This window comes from Pan paniscus, chromosome 8, assembly GCF_029289425.2.
Source record: "Pan paniscus chromosome 8, NHGRI_mPanPan1-v2.0_pri, whole genome shotgun sequence".
NCBI classification, from domain to species: domain Eukaryota; kingdom Metazoa; phylum Chordata; class Mammalia; order Primates; family Hominidae; genus Pan; species Pan paniscus.
In genome coordinates this window covers 95252523-95271621 of record NC_073257.2, presented here as the reverse complement: position 1 = coordinate 95271621, position 19099 = coordinate 95252523, and the positions used below count along the sequence as shown (strand labels likewise).

Sequence of the window (19099 nt, the reverse complement as noted above, 5' to 3'; positions counted from 1 at the left end):
GTTATAAAATATAAATTAAAGAAAAAAAGTTGGTCAATTTGGGAATATGTTAGCAAATCAACTTACTATTTTTAAAAACTGGTAAATAGAATACAGAATTTGTCTACATCTTTTTCATTAAAAAAATATACCATTGGATAACCAAATATAAGTTTAGGGAAAGTTTTATTTATAGAAGCAGTCCAGGTAATACATTAAGAAAAGTAATATAATTGGATTATCATCATTTGGTCACACTTAATGAATTAATGAACCTAAGCGTTGTCCTTCAATGGCTGCTGGTGCCACCAAAAGAACAATGCCTTGGCATTATGCCTGGAGCCATGGAGGAACACAACACTACCCATGAATATAAAGTATTTTTACCCCCTCAGAAAACATCAAACCTGAGTTAAATCAAGCCTCTAGACCCAAATGTTAATTTAAAGGACATACAGGTGCAGAGGAGCATGTCCAATAACACTTTGATGATACAATCATTTTACAATCTCCATGGTAATTTTTTTCCAAAAAAAAATTGCAAGAGAGTGAAAAATAATGGAGATGGGCACATATAGATTAAAAGAGATTTAAGAATGCTTTCAACCAACTGAAAAAAAAATGTCATTTTTGCTTTTTAGATACTGATTCAAGCTACTAAAAATTATAACATGAGTCAGTTGGAGAACTGACTGAATTTTTAATGACATAAAGAGATTATTGTTTTAACTTTAGTTGCACAGTAGCTTGGAGACTACGTTAAAGAAAGTTTTTTTTAATCTTTTATTGAAATAAGTACAGATAAAATGATATCTGGAATTTGCTTCAAAATAATTTTGTTGAGAAAGAAGTTGGCAAGGGTTTATAAGAAACACAACTGGCCATTAGTTGATAATTGTGGAATCTAGGTAATAGGTACATTGAGGTTAATTATACTAATTTATCTAATTATGTATATGATTAAAATTTTCCATATTAAAACATAAAAACAAGTAAATAACAAATGTACAAGGTAAATAAAATGTGTAACTCTATTAGAGAGATTCAGTAAAGAAGAAAAAATCCTTCATGTTTTTCTCAGAGTGAGCAAACTTGCTAATTTTAAAAATTCCTCCTTTCTTCTGGGCCTGGAATTTTCAGCACCCAAAACTTCAATTGCATTTGCTTTTCCTCATTTTTTCTATCAGAAGTCTAGACAAACCAAGAAACTCAGAAAACTTATTATAGGATTTATGATGACGACACTCAAATATCAAGATTTCTGCCTTTTTGCATCATAATTTCTAACTGGTTAGAAATATATACATATATATACATATATATGAAGGGCATCAACATTATAATATAAGCAAAATTGAATTTTCTCAGTGGTTTTATTTTTTCTTTTCTTTTCGTTTTTCTTTTTTTTTTTTTTCTTTTTTTGAGACAGGGTCTCACTCTGTTACTCAAGCTGGAGTGCAGTGGCACAATAATTGCTCACTGCAGCCTCAGCCTCCCAGGCTCAAGCAATCCTCCCACCTCATCCTCCCGAGTAAATGGGACTACAGTTGTACCTCACCACACCTGGCCAATTTTCATTTTTTTTTTTCATAGAGACAGGGTCTCACTATGTTGCCCAGTCGTGATTTTCTTCTACAAGAATTTTTTTTTCAATCGATTGTCCTGAATTTCTAAGGTAGATATTACTGACAACTGCAGTAATAAAATATTTTTCTTATTTTTTTTGGTATTTATACTTACCATTTTATACATTTCTCTGCTTGAGATGTTGATTGATTTCTGATTCATGTGAAATGTTAGTGAAGACAATAACCATTTTTGTTTGTTATTCTCTTAACTACTGATTTTTTGAGACTGTGCCATCTATATTTTAAAATAATATTTAATATTTGAAAAATAATATTATATTAATTTTAACAATACTTTTAAAAACATATACTTTTTTCTGTTTCTGCAAGAGGTTTTGTTTTACTAAGAAAAGAATGGTGATTTTCATGAAATGACTTTCCAAAAAATGTTATAAATTATTTCAAACATGCCAAGAAATGCATATAAACTATAAAAATTATCATCATCATCATGAAAACACTCACCTAAATACCACTCAATTAAGAAATAGAATATCATATTTGAAGCTCATTCAAATGACTTTTCAACACCTATATGCTGCATTTTCTGTTTTGTTTTGTTTTTGGTTATAGATTTTGTTTATGCTCATTAAAAGTTATCTTTAAAACACTAAAAAATATCAAGAATAAAATAAGCAATGTGAAATTTCACCACCTAGCAATGATTATCCTTAACCTTTTGTACACATTCAATGTTTATTATCTGTGGCATTTTATGTGTTTACAAAATACAATATTTTAACTTGGGTTTAAAAAATGCTTATGAATATTTTGCTATTAGAAATATTATTAAAAGCTGTATTTCTGTGAAAATCACTCGTTATTTTCTTATCAAAGACTTTTTATACTGAAGATAGTGGATTAATGGGTGCAAGCATTTTTTAGTTACTAAGTATTCCTAAATAGCTTTTTAGAAAGGTGGAACGCACTTACATTTCAACAAGGATATATTCTGGCATGAATTGTATGCTAATTTCTTACATACAATAACATACAATGATATTTAAGTTTCATAATTTATGCATGCAGTGATATTTTAAATACTCATTTGAAACATTCACACTGTTTTCTTAGGCTACCGACAGATTACTACATATATTTCTTAATTTAAGTTTGTTTTTATTCTACTATCATCAACATTTTTAAAATTCACAGTTAATAAATGATGTCATTTTCTTGTTAATGATTATGTAGTTCAAATAAAACTGAAAAATCAGTTAAAGTCTTTATGCTTTCAATGTATATGTGAAATGATGGATTTTTGATAGTTTGGCTGTTATTTTAGGTCAGACTTGACAGAGTCAATTAAAGTTTCACAGAAGATATCAAACCAGGTGTACTGTAATTCCTCAATATCTGTACTGTACCTCATACTTGTCTGTGTTAAAATTCTATCCCACCATTTTTTCTTAAGTTAGACATATTGAGAACCGCAGAACAAAGTTATAATGACAGATATTTATTAAACGTCTGGCTGCTCTAGCTAACAGGGCTTAGAATGTATTGGATTTCTAGTTTCAACTGCCAGTTACCAAGCAAGTGATTCTATGATAAAGAGTGGCTTTGACGGGGAAGAAGAGAGGAGGGCAATAAGATTTGAGGAAATGCACAAATTTAATGGAGAGTATTTTTAGAGCTGAAAGGAAAATGCTTTCAGAGCTTATTTGCCCTCTTAAGTTGGATACCATTACCACCTTCCTCATCAAACGTGGCAGGAGGAGGTCAAGAAATGCCAGCCCTCCCACAGATGCAGAGCAGGCTTTCAACAAGTTGAAAATGTGAGTGATTTGGCAGAGGAGTTTAGATGAGGATATGGGGAAAATTCTTTGAGAGGCTCTTCTGACCTCATATTTTTAATATTTTATTGTACTGTATTAATGACTTTTAAAATCTTTCAACTAGGCCCTCTATGGTTCAAAAATGAAAAATACATTGAAAGTCTGACAGTAAAACAAGTTTGGGCAGACTTCATTAAACTTTTTAGGCCAGCCCATATCTGGTTGAATAGCATCTCTCCCGCCGTCAGCATGTCATAACATGGCCCATTTGACCTCTCAGCAAATATGCTGCTCACCTGGTTCAATCAGCCCTCTTTATGCATACCTGAGCGCAAGTTTCCCAAGCTCAAGTGGGCATTGACTCATTTTTCTGAGGCTTATTTCATGAAAGCATAGCCCAGTCTCTAGTTCTCTACTAGTATCCAGTTTTTTCCTGACATATAATCCAACTCTAAATTTAACTTTTATAATTATTCTCAACAGATTTTAGGATCAATTTAACAAGTATGAGTGTTTTTTTTTTAAATCTTCTTGAAAATACGCTTAAATTATTACCAAGAAGAATCGTTGAGCATGGTATACTTGCAGATCCTGCATTGCCCTGGTGGTTGTTATCTCCCTAGGAGCACATGTAGCCATATCCCTCCTTGACCTTCCCAGGTGTGTGTACACCTCCCTGCCATTTGTGGACCACCAATGGTGTCTCCTATGCAAGGCACACAAGACTTCTCTTTCCCTGTCAGGTTTAGCCTGACTTTTCCTTCAATGCTTCTGTCTCTCCCCACCTCCTGCCCTTACATAATTTTATGCAGGAACTCGGGTTTAATAGAACTTTCAATCACCTTTTGATTTATACTGGATCACAAACTTTCTCTGAATATATCTTGGATTTGAAGATAAAAAAGATGTGAAACAACCTAAGAAGTACTAGGGTAGGATGACTCCGTGTAGGTGAGTCCTAAAAATGAACAGTCAATCCTCTTTCCTTTCTTGACATATAATTTAGTTCTATTCGTGTGCACCTTTACTTTGGACACTTAGATATTTTTACATAAGGATTTTCAAAAGGCCTCAACAGTCAGACTCATCAATAACTGGGACTTTTCTTACACGACTTGACGTTAGAAGCGAATATATTCAACATGTATGAAATACTTTTATTTTTGAAGACATTTTAATAACATACTGGCATTTTATATTCAACACGAAGCTGTTGAACAGCACTAGGATTGGATGCAATTGCACGTTTCTGGGTCCGTTTTATAGAAGCTCGTACCTTCGAACTTCTAGCCAAAGTGCTGACATTTTAGCCAAATTTTTCAACAGAGTTGCAATTTTAAAAGGACTCACCTAAACTCTAAACCTAGCAAGAAAATCTTTGAAAATTTTATTTTGTCATTAATTATCTAATAAGTATCCAAAGTATATTCCTTTTGAAGGCAATTACAATGCAGTAAGAACAATACAACAAACCAAATTACATTTGAAGCCAGTGAGATGTAATGGAAAGTGCCAGAAGCTCATGTGTTCATCTACATTTTATGTATTTGATCAGACGGAATACATGTAGGCATTATTTAAGCACTACATTTCTGTGTAAATACTAATTAATATTATTCATAAATCCGAAGATATTTGGAAAGCACTTCCAGCCTACAAATAATAAAACATAAGTGTGGGATGTAGGTTTTCCTCCCAATACTATGGGAAATTTTGCATTTGAACTGTATCTACATGTATTAAATCTTTGATCAAGTATATCAAATGGGTTTCCTTTACCCACATTTTAAAAATGAATAAATTGCAGAGATGTCCAACGTAAACAAGCACACATAACCAATAGTATAGGAATGTTACTTTAAAATAATATATTGATTACCCTATTAAAAGGAACCTGAATGACACGGAATATATTTTCCTCTCCCTGATCTCTACTCAACCAACCAGTAAAGTAATAGCAACAAGCACTCATTGAGTGCTTATTATAAGTTCTATGAAAATATGTTATGTATTATATTATTTTTTAAAGTCCACACATGCCACAAGCATCAAATTGTTTTTGCCTGAAGTAGTGTTGTTGGGGCAATATGAAAATATAGACCCAGGATTCTTTCATCCTCCCCCCACCACCCCGTGCAAAGTAGTAGATATTGGAGAAAGTAGATAAAGAATATCCTAAAAAAAAAAAAAAAAGATTTTCTCAAGCAATACCTCATTTAGAGAAGTAACGCACAAAGACAAGCATGACTCAAATACAGCAGACAGGGAAAACTGCATTAAATGACTCAATTCCATTGTGTAAAAATAAAAATAGGGCCAAGCACGGTCGCTCACGCCTGTAATAGAGGCAGGCGGATCACTTGAGGTCAGTATTCGAGACCAGCCTGGCCAACAGGGTGAAAATCCGTCTCTACTAAAAATACAAAAATTACCAGGTCGTGCTGTTGCGCCCTCCTGTAGTCCCAGCTACTCCGGAGGCTGAAGCAGGAAAATCTCTTGAATCTGAGAGGCGGAGGTTGCAGTGAGCCGGGATCGGGCCACTGCTCTCCAGCCTGGACAACAGAGTGAAACTCCATCTAAAAAATAAAATAAAATAAAATAAAATAAAATGCATATCGTTAACAAGATATTTCTACTAGAACTCCATGAAGTAATTCATTAAGTCAACAATTATTTATTAAGGCTTCTGAACATCACACCCATTTTAGGTGTTTTTGTGGATCCTTTGGATAGAGTTGAAATAAGAAAGTATTACTTATATGGAAGATGCATTTTAGTAATGAGATTAGTATTGAATGAAAGTAATCTATAGAACACTATCTAAATTTAAAATGTGTAATATAACAAATATTTTTCAAGAAATGTGGAAAACTTGAACAGTGAAATAGCCATAAAAAATTAAGTTTAATAAACACCATGTACTTCATTTCACATGGTTAACAAAATTGTGTCATCAGTATGCCTGGTGGTAAAATATCCTATGATATCTGAATATCTTTGTGGCTTTTTGCGATAAAGTAAAATAAAAATGTATTTTATTCTTATAGGACGAAATAGATTCACACAAACGCTTAAGGTATTGTTTAACAAACCCTTAATATAGCAATTTAACAATTTTATGTAACATTATTCTTTAAAAAATATAATTTAGCAATTTACAAGGACATTTAAAACACATTAAAATCAGCCTGGAATTAATTTATAAATCTGAAATCACAATAAATTACAAATAATAACAGTCACCCATGTATTCATTGCAAAAATGTATATAAGTTGACTTATTAATCTTTGCATTGTATAAATTTTAAATTAAACAATATTGCAGATAAATCTGAAGCTTCTTTTTTATTCTTTCTAGCTCCATTCTCTTCCTTCTTTTCCTCAAGAGCAAATATTGTTGTGTACTTGTTTTGTATAATTTTGGTCCATGTTTTAAAATGTTATTATATATTTGTATTCATAATTAATATACCTATCTCTGTTTTAATTTATGTAATTTTAACTTCCTTTTTTATATAATATAGTTTTGAGATAAAGTTGATATAATAGTTCTATTTCAATTATTTAAATTATCTTTTTGTTTTGTGAATACAACATGTTGATTTACCTATTCTTCTTTTTACTTATTTATTTATTGACGGAGTTTTGCTCTGTCACCCAAGCTGGAGTGCAGTGGCGCAATCTCAGCTCACTGCAACCTCTGCCTCCCAGGTTCAAACAATTCTCCTGCCTCAGCCTCCCTGAGTAGCTGGGATTGCAGGCACGCGCCACCACACCAGGCTAATTTTTGTATTTTTAGTAGAGACAGGCTTTCACCATGTTGGCCAGGCTGGTCTCAAACTCCTGACCTCAAGTGATCCACCCGCCTCGGCCTCCCAAAGTTCTGGGATTACAGGTGTGAGCCACTGTGCCCGCCAAGACATTTTTAATTGAACAGCTTTCACCTCTATTTCTCCTGCTTACTGCCACCATGTTTTACCATAGTTAGCTGGTGCAACCCAGAACTAGGACCATAAATCTATCCATTTAAATAATCAGTATCACAATTTATATTTCTAGGCTGAAAGTTGCCCTACTCTCTGGCCTACTTTTTAGGTTTATGTAATTGCATCACTTTTGGGTTATCTGAAATTCAATCTTCTGCACATTAGTACCATATAATGAGAATATCTACCTCAAATGAATCCTCCTAAGACATTGCTTTTATTGTGCCACTTCCGAATTTTAAAAACCCATGATAATTTTCTATTAGGTTATGTTTATTCAACCTAGTATTTGAAGCCTTTTATAATTTGGAACCATCTCTCTACCCATTTGTCCCACTTTTCCTAAGAAATAAAGTTGCTTTTTTTCCAAAAGGCAGATTTGTTTCCTTGAGATCTTTTCAGTATATCATTCATGTTTCTTTCTCAAGCCAACCATTTCCTCTGATTTAAATATATCTGTCCTACTTTTCCATTTATCCACACCCTGACTCTTCATTATAACACAGTCAAAATCCCACAGCTTAAAATTTCTAGGTCCGGTTTTTTTTTTTAACCTAGAACACATTATTTGTTTATTTTAAAATCTATTTATCTTTATCATTATTCTTTCTTTATTATACTTTAAGTTCTAGAGTACATGGGCACAACATGCAGGTTTGTTACATATGTATACATGCACCATGTTGGTGTTCTGCACCCATTAACTCGTCATTTACATTAGGTATATCTCCTAATGCTATCACTCCCCACTCCTCCCAGCCCACAACAGGCCCCAGTGTGTGATGTTCCCCTTCCTGTGTCCAGGTGTTCTCATTGTTCAATTCCCACCTATGAGTGAGAACATGCAGTGTTTGGTTTTTTGTCCTTGTGATACTTTGCTCAGAATGATGGTTTCCAGCTTCATCCATGTCCCTACAAAGGACATAAACTCATCCTTTTTTATGGGTGCATAGTATTCCATGGTGTATATGTGCCACATTTTCTTAATTCAGTCTATCATTGATGGATATTTGAGTTGGTTCCAAGTCTTTGCTATTGTGAATAGTGCCACAATAAACATACGTGTGCATGTGTCTTCATAGCAGCATGATTTATAATCCTTTGGGTATATACCCAGTAATGGGATGGCTGGATCAAATGGTATTTCTAGTTCTAGATCCTTGAGGAATCGCCACACTGTCTTCCACAATGGTTGAACTAGTTTACAGTCCCACCAACAGTGTAAAAGTGTTCCTATTTCTCCACAGCCTCTCCAGCACCTGTTGTTTCCTGACTTTTTAATGATCACCATTCTAACTGGTGTGAGATGGTAACTCACTGTGGTTTTGATTTGCATTTCTCTGATGGCCAGTGATGATGAGCATTTTTTCATGTGTCTGTTGGCTGCATAAATATCTTCTTTTGAGAAGTGTCTGTTCATATTCTTCACCCAATTTTTGATGGGGTTGTTTGTTTTTCTCTTGTAAATTTGATTGAGCTCTTTGTAGATTCTGGATATTAGCCCTCTGTCAGATGAGTAGATTGCAAAAATTTTCTCCCATTCTGTAGGTTGCCTGTTCACTCTGATGGTAGTTTCTTTGGCTGTGCAGAAGCTCTTTAGTTTAATTAGATCCCATTTGTCAATTTTGGCTTCTGTTGCCATTGCTTTTGGTGTTTTAGACATGAAGTCCTTGCCCATGCCTATGTCCTGAATGGTACTGCCTAGGTTTTCTTCTAGAGTTTTTATGGTTTTAGGTCTAACATTTAAGTCTTTAATCCATCTTGAATTAATTTTTGTATAAGGCGTAAGGAAGGGATCCAGTTTCAGCTTTCTACATATGGCTAGCCAGTTTTCCCAGCACCATTTATTAAATAGGGAATCCTTTCCCCATTTCTTGTTTTTGTCAGGTTTGTCAAAGATCAGATGGTTGTAGATGTGTGGTATTATTTCTGAGGGCTCTGTTCTGTTCCATTGGTCCATATCTCTGTTTTGGTACCAGTACTATGCTGTTTTGGTTACTGTAGTCTTGTAGTATAGTTTGAAGTCAGGTAGCATGATGCCTCCAGCTTTGTTCTTTTGGCTTAGGATTGACTTGGCAATGTGGGCTCTTTTTCAGTTCCATATGAACTTTAAAGTAGTTTTTTCCAATTATGTGAAGAATGTCATTGGTAGCTTGATGGGGATGGCATTGAATCTATAAATTACCTTGGGCAGTATGGCCATTTTCACGATATTGATTCTTCCTATCCATGAGCATGGAATGTTCTTCCATTTGTTTGTATCCTCTTTTATTTTGTTGAGCAGTGGTTTGTAGTTCTCCTTGAAGAGGTCCTTCACATCCCTTGTAAGTTGGATTCCTAGGTATTTTATTCTCTTTGAAGCAATTGTGAATGGGAGTTCACTCATGATTTGGCTCTCTGTTTGTCTCTTATTGGTGTATAAGAATGCTTGTGATTTTTGTACATTGATTTTGTATCCTGAGAGTTTGCTGAAGTTGCTTATCAGCTTAAGGAGATTTTGGGCTGAGACAATGGGGTTTTCTAAATATACAATCATGTCATCTGCAAACAGGGACAATTTGACTTCCTCTTTTCCTAATTGAATACCCTTTATTTCTTTCTCCTGCCTGATTGCCCTGGCCAGAACTTCCAACACTATGTTGAATTGGAGTGGTGAGAGAGGGCATCCCTGTCTTGTGCCAGTTTTCAAAGGGAATGCTTCCAGTTTTTGCCCATTCAGTATGATATTGGCTGTGGGTTTGTCATAAATAGCTCTTCCTATTTTGAGATACTTCCCATCAATACCTAGTTCATTGAGAGTTTTTAGCATGAAGGGCTGTTGAATTTTGTCAAAGGCCTTTTCTGCATCTATTGAGATAATCATGTGGTTTTTGTCTTAGGTTCTGTTTATATGCTGGATTACATTTATTGATTTGTGTATGTTGAACCAGCCTTGCATCCCAGGGATGAAGCCCACTTGATCATGGTGGATAAGCTTTTTGATGTGCTGCTGGATTCGGTTTGCCAGTATTTTATTGAGGATTTTTGCCACAGTGTTCATCGGGGATATTGGCCTAAAATTCTCTTTTTTTTGTGGTGTCTCTGCCAGGCTTTGGTATCAGGATGATGCTGGCCTCATAGAATGAGTTAGGGAGGATTCTCTCTTTTTCTTTTGATTGGAATAGCTTCAGAAAGAATGGTACCAGCTCCTCCTTGTACCTGTGGTGGAATTCAGCTGTGAATCCGTCTGGTCCTGGACTTTTTTTGTTGGTAGGCTATTAATTATTGCCTCAATTTCAGAGCCTTTTATTGGTCTATTCAGGGATTCAATTTCTTCCTGGTTTAGTCTTGGGAGGGTGTATGTGTCCAGGAATTTATCCATTTCTTCTAGATTTTCTAGTTTATTTGCATAGAGGTGTTTACAGTATTCTCTGATGGTAGTCTTTATTTCTGTGGATCGGTGTTGATATCCCCTTTATCATTTTTTATTGCGTCTTTGATTCTTCTCTCTTTTCTTCTTTATTAGTCTTGCTAGCAGTCTATCAATTTTGTTGATCTTTTCCAAAAACCAGCTCCTGGATTCATTGATTTTTTGAAGGGTTTTTTGTGTCTCTATCTCCTTCAGTTCTGCTCTGATCTTTGTTATTTCTTGCCTTCTGCTAGCTTTTGAATGTGTTTGCTCTTGCTTCTCTAGTTCTTTTAATTGTGATCTTAGGGTGTCAATTTTAGATCTTTCCTGACCCCTTGCACTTCCTGGATGATGCGATGCCTCGCCCTCCTTCGGCTCACGCTTGGTGGGCTGCACCCACTGTCCTGCACCCACTGTCCGACAAGCCCCAGCGAGATGAACCAGGTACCTCAGTTGGAAATGCAGAAATCAACCATCTTCTGTGTTGCTCATGCTGGGAGCTGTAGACTGGAGCTGTTCCTATTTGGCCATCTTGGAACCGCCCCTCTGATTTATCTATTCTTCTACTGATGCTCTTTTGCCAATTGAAATGAGGTTTTCAATGTTTTGCAAGACATAATTTATCAGACTGGGAATTTTTCTTTTAATTCTATTTTGCTGAGAATATTTTAAAATAATATGTGGCTATTAAAATTTACATATATATCTTGGGCTTCTCTAATTGTGTTAATTTACCAGCAGTTTGGTCAAATACAACTGTCACTGATGGTTATTTTCAGTATCATATAGCAAAAGTAATAAATATATACATTATCTTTTGCGCAACCAATTTCTCCAAATAGAATTTTTTTAATTAACAACTTTATTGAGATAATTTACATACTCTAAAGGTCATGAATTTAAAGTGGTTTTTAATGCTTTTTAATACATTTGCAGAGGAGTATAACCACCACCAAATCTAATTTTAAATTATTTTTATCATCCCCAAAGTAACATAGTAGTTATTAAGAAATAATTTCCACCCCCTATACGTTCTTTTCCACCCACTCAGTTCCCACCCAGCCTTAGGAAATCATTAATCTACTTTTAGTATCTATAGATTTGCCAGTTCTAGACATTTCATATCAATGTGAATTTTATATCATGTGTAATATTTCATCTCTGCCTTCTTTCACTTAGCATATTATTTTATGATCTTCAAATTCATCCATGTTTTATCAGTAGTTCATTCTCTGCTATTGCAAATGTATTTCATTATAGAGATGCTATATTTTGTATATTCATGGATTGATTAATGGATATTTGTGCTATTTTCACCTTTTGAGTATTGTGATTAAGGATACAAGGAACATTTGTATATAAGGTTTTGTGTGGATGCATGTTTTGATTTCCCTCAAGTAGAGAACCAGGAGTGGAAATGTTGGGTCATATGCAATTCTATGTTTAACATTTTGAGGAATAGCCAAACTGTTTCTCAAATGGCTCTACCATCTTGAGTTCTCTCCAGCAGTTTATGAGGGTTCAAATTTCTTAATATTCTTGCCAACACTTGTTACTATCTTTTTAGTTATAGCCATCCAACTGTTTGTAAAGCGATAGGTCATTTTGGTTTTGATTTATACTTCCGTGATGATTGATGGTATTGAACATCTTTCCATGTGCTTATTTGAATTTCTAATCTTCTTTGGAGAGGGGTGTATTTAAATCCTTTGCCCACCTTTAAATTTGATTGTCTTTTATTTTTTCTTGAGCTGTAAGGGTTTTAAAAATAAATACATTCTGAATGCAATTATCATCAGATCATAATTTGCAGAGTTCTCTTACTCTGCAGTTGTCTTCTCACTTTCTTGATAGTGATTTTTGAAGTGTAAATGTGATTTTTATTAAGTTCAACTTAATATTTCTTTTATCACTGTTGCTTTTGATATCATAACTAAGTTATTACTGTCTAATTCAAGATCATGATTTACTCCCATAAATCTTTTTCTTCCAAAAAATGTATAGTTTTAGCTCATATATTTAAGTCTATGATACACATTAACTTTTATGTATGGTATGAGATAGAAGACCAAATCAATTCTTTTTTATATGGATATCCATTTGTCTCGTCAACTTTTTTTTTTTTCATATCTTACCTCTGCCTCTGTGATCATCATATTTATTTTCTTTAAATATTAATGGAGTGAATTATATTGATATTTTCTGGTATTGTACCATCCTTCTACTTCTGTTATAAATCCAATTTTGTCATAATTCTTTATTTAATACAATAGTGAATTCCATTTGTTAATATTTTATTGATGACATTTGTTATTTTTCATCCATGTTTATAAGTAAAATCATTTTGTTGTAATGAAACTATCCTTTGTATTTATTGTACTAATCTTGATCAGACATCAATTATAAGAGCTCATTAAATACAATTTTCTTATTTTTTATTTGTGCAGCAATTTTATTCATTGATATTCAATAAAATGTTAATTAATGAAGTGACTTTTTCATGTGTGTGTGAGAGAGAGAGAGAGAAACAGAGAGAAAGAGTTATAGGAGGGGTTAAAAGGACTTTTACAAATAAAATAACTATTAAAATTATAATTCAAATTTTTATTCCCTTAATTCATTTTTTGTTATGTTTCCCTAAAACCATTCAGTTTAATATTTTTCAAATTTATTGAAATACATGAGTATTTATTATTCTAGATGATGCTCATTCAACATAGTTTTAAATTTTTTAATTATTTCTTCAGTCTTCAGATGCTTGTATATTTTCAAAGTTTTTCTCAAGATCCAGCTCTCAGTTTTGTCTATTACTTCTATTATTGATTTTTGTTATTTTGTATTACATTAAGTCCTACTTGTTTCTTTTTTTATTTTTTGAAGTTTAGTTAAGATGATTGATGAAAGTCGCTCTTTGTCAATCTCTTTGAGTTGATTGTTTCAAATGGTACATAATTTTTCTTCTTATATTTAACTGAATTTAATGCTGGAATTTCTGTATTGCTTTAGCTGCAAGTCATATGTTTTTGACATTACTTGTGCTGCTGTGTAAAACTAGACATTTTATAATTTGTAATACACTTTCTTTTTTAAACCATGGGATAATTTATCAATACGGAGAGTTTAAATTATCATTTAATTGTTGATATCTAATTTATTTTATTGTGATGAAATATGTAGTCAGGATAGTGCTGATTCTTTGAAATTAGTTGAAACTTCACTTACAGACTACTCTGTGGTCATTTCTTAAAGTGTTACATCTTTTTTAAAATAAGTATTCTTTAGGATTATTAATTGTCTAGCTTTATTTAACTTTACTTTTCAAATCCCTTTTTAAAGTTACTGCAACTTCAAAATCTATAAGCCTGTGAGCCATTCTGGCCTCAGCTTCTCATTTTTGCCCTGATGTTAATAATTCTCTTCATTTATTATACCTGGTTATTCCCATCTTTTAACTCTTATTGCTACTATGTACACCAAAGTAACTTTTATTATATTTATCCAGTTATTATCTGTTTGAGAAAATCATTTTGAAAAATAAAGATTCTAGAATAATCAGATTTCAAAATAGTCATAGAGTAATGAGGTCGGATCTGTTCTCACAGATATTAAGTCATGCGGGGATTCTCTCATTTGTGTACTTTGAACACAATCATTCTACACACACCGTCACCCTTAAACTGCAACTCAGTGGCCAAATCCACACTTTCCTATAAGAATGGTCTAAATAACATTGTGATTCATTATACAGAGGTATTCTCTGTGGTGTTTTTATCAAGTCTACCAGTAGCCACACTTTTGTACAATATTATTTGCACAGTAGTTAAGATAATTCACTTGCTTTTTTTAAATAAAAATTATTGCAGACTAAAAATGTATGTTTCAGAGCCTTAACATTGTTAAAGTGATGATGACAATCATTGAATGTAGAAAAATAACTGATCTTATAGCCATTGGAACTACAGTCTTGGTCTTACACCCATTGGATTGAGGTTGATATACTATTATTCCTAAAGATCCAATTTCAAGAACAAGCAACTGGAATGGACCTTTTCATACACTGAGCCCTTGAAGTTAGAGTAAAGCTGGGGTTGGTGCCTCTCTCACTTCTTATGCCTTTACACTTGCTTATCTTCTACCTTAAGGATAGGGGCTTCGTTTGTCTACTTTATATTTCTATTTCTCGCTGCTAGAACAATGTCAAGCACAGTATGTACTCACTGAATACATGCAAGCACAGGAGATGGATAACCTACTTGGTGTCTTGCACGGCACCATAGTATGCTGAGAACTGGGGATGGTGTGAAGATTGGACAAAAGTTGAGGGGCTAGTGAATGGGCAAGAAGAGGTATGTTGAAGTCCTGGTCTGTGGGAGGGGCCATTTCAGTTCTCTCAGCCTCATTTTCTTTCTTTAGATCAAGGACAGGAAAGCAGGGCTCACAAGGAAGGCCATGAACAGGCTGCTCACTAACATAGAGCATCATAGTTTGAAGACTCTGCCCAGAACCAATCCTGGAGGTGTCCTAACAAAATATAAAATCTCGTATCCATTCCTGATAGTCCTGATGGTGGCCATACAAAAGGAGCAGGGGAGAATACTGACGATGGAGCCCATCACAGTGGTCCAGCAGCCTGTGGTCATGTGATTGCTGCTGACAGTGATTATGTCATTGTGCAATTGTGAGTTCACCTTAGAACTCTGTTCTAACTGAAGAGGGGCAACAAGAGGAAGCCAACACTTTATCAGCCTGGCGTAAGAAGTGATGTGTGGAAATGTTAACATTTACTGGCTTTTCTGAACCCATTGTATCTCCTCACTCTAGTCTGGGAAAACACCTGTTATGCTTCCACAGAGCTGGCCCATTTTTTTTCTGCTTTACGTGTGGAAATGCAATTTCCTTTAGCCTTCAGAGTCGACATTTGCAGGGAAATCTCCTGCTTGTTTTTCTCATCTCTGTTTCCATTTCAAAATGTCTCAGCAAGTTTTTCTCCAAGCAAACTGTGCATAAATGAATGTATAGCAGCATTTGCTACACATTAGAGTCCAGGGTATTGTGTATACATCGAATAATTTTGTAGAAGAAATCCTCTAGCATGAAGGCAAGAACAAGCTAAGGCAGGCTCTGAGGATTAAGACCTGCAAGTATGTCATTATCACACACTGGCTGACCCTGTGGAGCCCCATTCAAAAAGCCCCAATACATTCAAATTGGTAGGAAGCCTTTCCCACTAGGAAGAGATTTCAGACTGAAGGGGAGCAGTTACAGACTGGGTTTGTTTATCTTGTTACACCTCAGCATGGCAGGGAAGAGCTGCAGCAGCAATTCCTCCTTAACAAATTGGGGCAGGGAAGGAGAGCTGGAGGCAGTTTGGAATATCTTCCTTTACAATGTCACTAAAGTAAGCCAATAAGAAGAAATTAATTTATAGAATATTAGAACAGAATTAAAATGGTTTTAGAAAATTTATTTTATAACATGTAACACTTTGCAAGTAATTTTGGTAATTGCAAATAGGAAATAACAATTTTTGCTACTCTATCACCCATAGCTGACTTTTCTTATATCTTGGTGAATTTAATTCTATGGCTATTCTCTACTGATTGTCTCAATCAAAAGAAGCATAATTTATATGTAAATTTATACCCCCTTTTTAGCCAATTCTCTCTAACAAATATTTATCTGTATTTCATAAGATACAGTCTTCATAGCCATTATTTTACTGGATGTGAATGCTAAAAAAGGGGTAGTGGAGCCTTAGTCCACCCCTCTTATTTGATAAATGAAGAAGCTTGGTGATATTGTTTGGCTCTGTGTCCCCACGCAGACCTCACCTTGAATTGTAATAATCCCCACATGTCAAGGGCGGGACCAGGTGGAGATAATTGAATTATGGGGGCAGTTTTCCCCATGCTGTTCTCACGAGAGTGAGTGAGTTCTCACAAGATCTGATGATCTTATAAGGAGCATCCCCCTTCGCTCAGCACTCATTCTCTCTTCTGCCGCCCCGTGAAGAGGTGACTTCCGCCATTATTGTAAGTTTCTCAAGGCCTCCCCAGCTGTGCTGAACTGTTAGTCAATTAAACCTCTTTCCTTTATAAATTACCCAGTCTTGGGTATTTCTTTATATCAGTGTGAGAATGGACAAGCACACTTGGGAACCTCAAAGAGCAGTGACCAGTGCAAGACCTTGCAGCTAATGACAACTGCAAGCCTAAAGCTCATTGAGGGTTCTTCCATTCAGGTCACATTCGCTGAGACAAGCAGGAGGAGAGTGAATTGAACAGGTGGGAGAGTGGCTCCAACAAGCTTAGGCACTCTGCATAAATCAGAGTGTGCTCAAGGCAAAAACAGTGACCACATGTTGCAAAATCTGAAGGCACTCAGAGGAATTCAGTTGATGGATATCGTAAAATATATATTTTTAAGTATTCAGTAAAGTGACTACTCCTCATGCTTGAGCCAGATCAAAGGTGATTTCTTAAGGGAAGCCCTGCTGAGCAGAATAATTTTCTCCTTCATTTGCATTTCTATATCACTTTGTTCATAACTATATTATGACATTTACCACATTTATTTTCATTATCTGTTCAAATGTCACCCTCCAACTATACTGGGAATATATTAAGCAGGGCACAATTTTTTAATTAGCTTTTCTACTCCTAATATTTAACTCTGACACATAGTAGGGGATTAATATATATTTGGTGAACTGAATTGCTACATAGCATTATAATAGGCAGCTTTAAGCATCTAGTTTTTTTCTATTTTGCAAAAGCATGGATTGGTTGAGTTTCTTCCAAAAGAGCCAATTAATAAATATTAAAGTTTGCTCTTTGTTGGGGATTGTGCTAAGACTAAGGATAGAAAAGATAAGCCAGTGCTAGTGTCTTTGTTTTCAGTGGGCTTTCCTTTTAATAAATATAGAAAAAAATAAACAAAGTATGATAAAACTATAATAAAAAATATATAGCCAAAGGACAGGCACTGACTACACAGGGGAGTTCTCCCAGTAAGCTTTCAAGAAAATGATAAAATATAAGGTGAGCCTTGGCAGACAGATGAGAAATTTAGTAGTGAAGAATCTTTCAAACAGGAAAAAAATAGTATATTTCAAAAAGGACAGACATTAATGTGGGTGGGAAGGAGGTGGAAAAAGAACATTGAGGCTGGAACGAGTTAGTCTGAGAAGTGAGTGTTAACGGCAGAGAAGAGAAAATCTTGTCACAATGAGGAATGCAAGAGTAGGGAGTGGAGATAAGCCTCCAGATTTTTGGTAGGAGTGTTGATTTCTGATCTCCTAAAATTAGCTATGAATTTTCCTTCCTAGGAAAGGAATAAAAACTTTCCATAACTTTTTCCTACATCAATCTGCCCCCATCTTAATATGTGACACCATCATCTACTTAGTCTTGATGGAAACCAATCAAGATCACTAGTATGTCACTTTTTCTTACCCACTTAGCCAAACACCTTAAAGACTTTCACTTCTCCATATCTCCACTGTCACCATTCAGGTCTGAGCGTTTTTTCTCTAACCTGGACTACTTTGCTGTCATCCTAACTTGTCTCCCTATTTCCATTCTTACTTTACTTTAAATAAATTTCTACACAATAGTCACAGTAATCTCCTAAATATGTTGATAGAAAAATGCTTCTCTACATTTTCAACTCTTCAATGATTTCTTAATTCTTGTATAATAAAACTCAAGCTCCTTACTTGAACCTACAACTCTCTGCAGGTTGTGGCTCATATATTTATTACCAACTTAATTTCATGGCATTATCCCCCAACTTCATCCTGCTGCAGCAATAGTGACCTGCTTTCAGTTTTCCCACATCCATTTATTCTTATCTTTTCATATTCTTCAAAGGTATGGCTCACTCTCATCCTTCGAGTCTAATCTTAAATCTGACACTTTTTGAGATGTCTTCAAACATGATATGTAAAGAAGTTTCTCTTTTTCAATTTTTAAATTTGTTTTATCTCCTTATTTTAAAATAAAATATAGATACAAAAATGTCTATCAATTGCCTTCACAGCTTAATTATTAAGAGGCTAACAACTGTTACAAGAAAACCTTTAGACAAATTAAATGTAGCAGAGTTTATCTGAGTAAAAATGATTCATGGATTGGGCAGCACTTAGAACAACAAGAGGTTCAGAGAGCTCTGCTTTAGCAGCATGACACACTGAACATGGAAGCAAAGAAATTACTTGATTGGCTACAGTTTGCCTTATTTGAGCATTAACTGGCTATAATTTGCCTTATTTGAGCATTTGCCTTATTGGAGTATGATCTGGTGCCTAATTAGAGAGAGGTTAATTGTCAGTTTATGATT

The 19099-nt window shown here is 34.5% G+C and overlaps 1 protein-coding gene across 5 annotated transcripts in view; it reads right to left on the bottom strand.

Moving 5' to 3' along the window:
- The window catches only part of LOC129393227 (protein GVQW1-like), a 306742-nt gene that overhangs the window by 216495 nt on the left and 71148 nt on the right, over positions 1–19099 (bottom strand). For all 5 annotated transcript variants that reach the window (XR_008619974.2, XR_008619973.1, XM_055093081.1 and 2 more), the window contains exon 2: positions 5818–5961. Coding sequence is in view for 3 of the 5 variants with exons in the window: in XM_055093081.1 (XP_054949056.1) it covers positions 5818–5961 (144 nt within the window). In the remaining 2 variants the exon portion in view is untranslated. The remainder of the gene's footprint in view (positions 1–5817; positions 5962–19099) is intronic.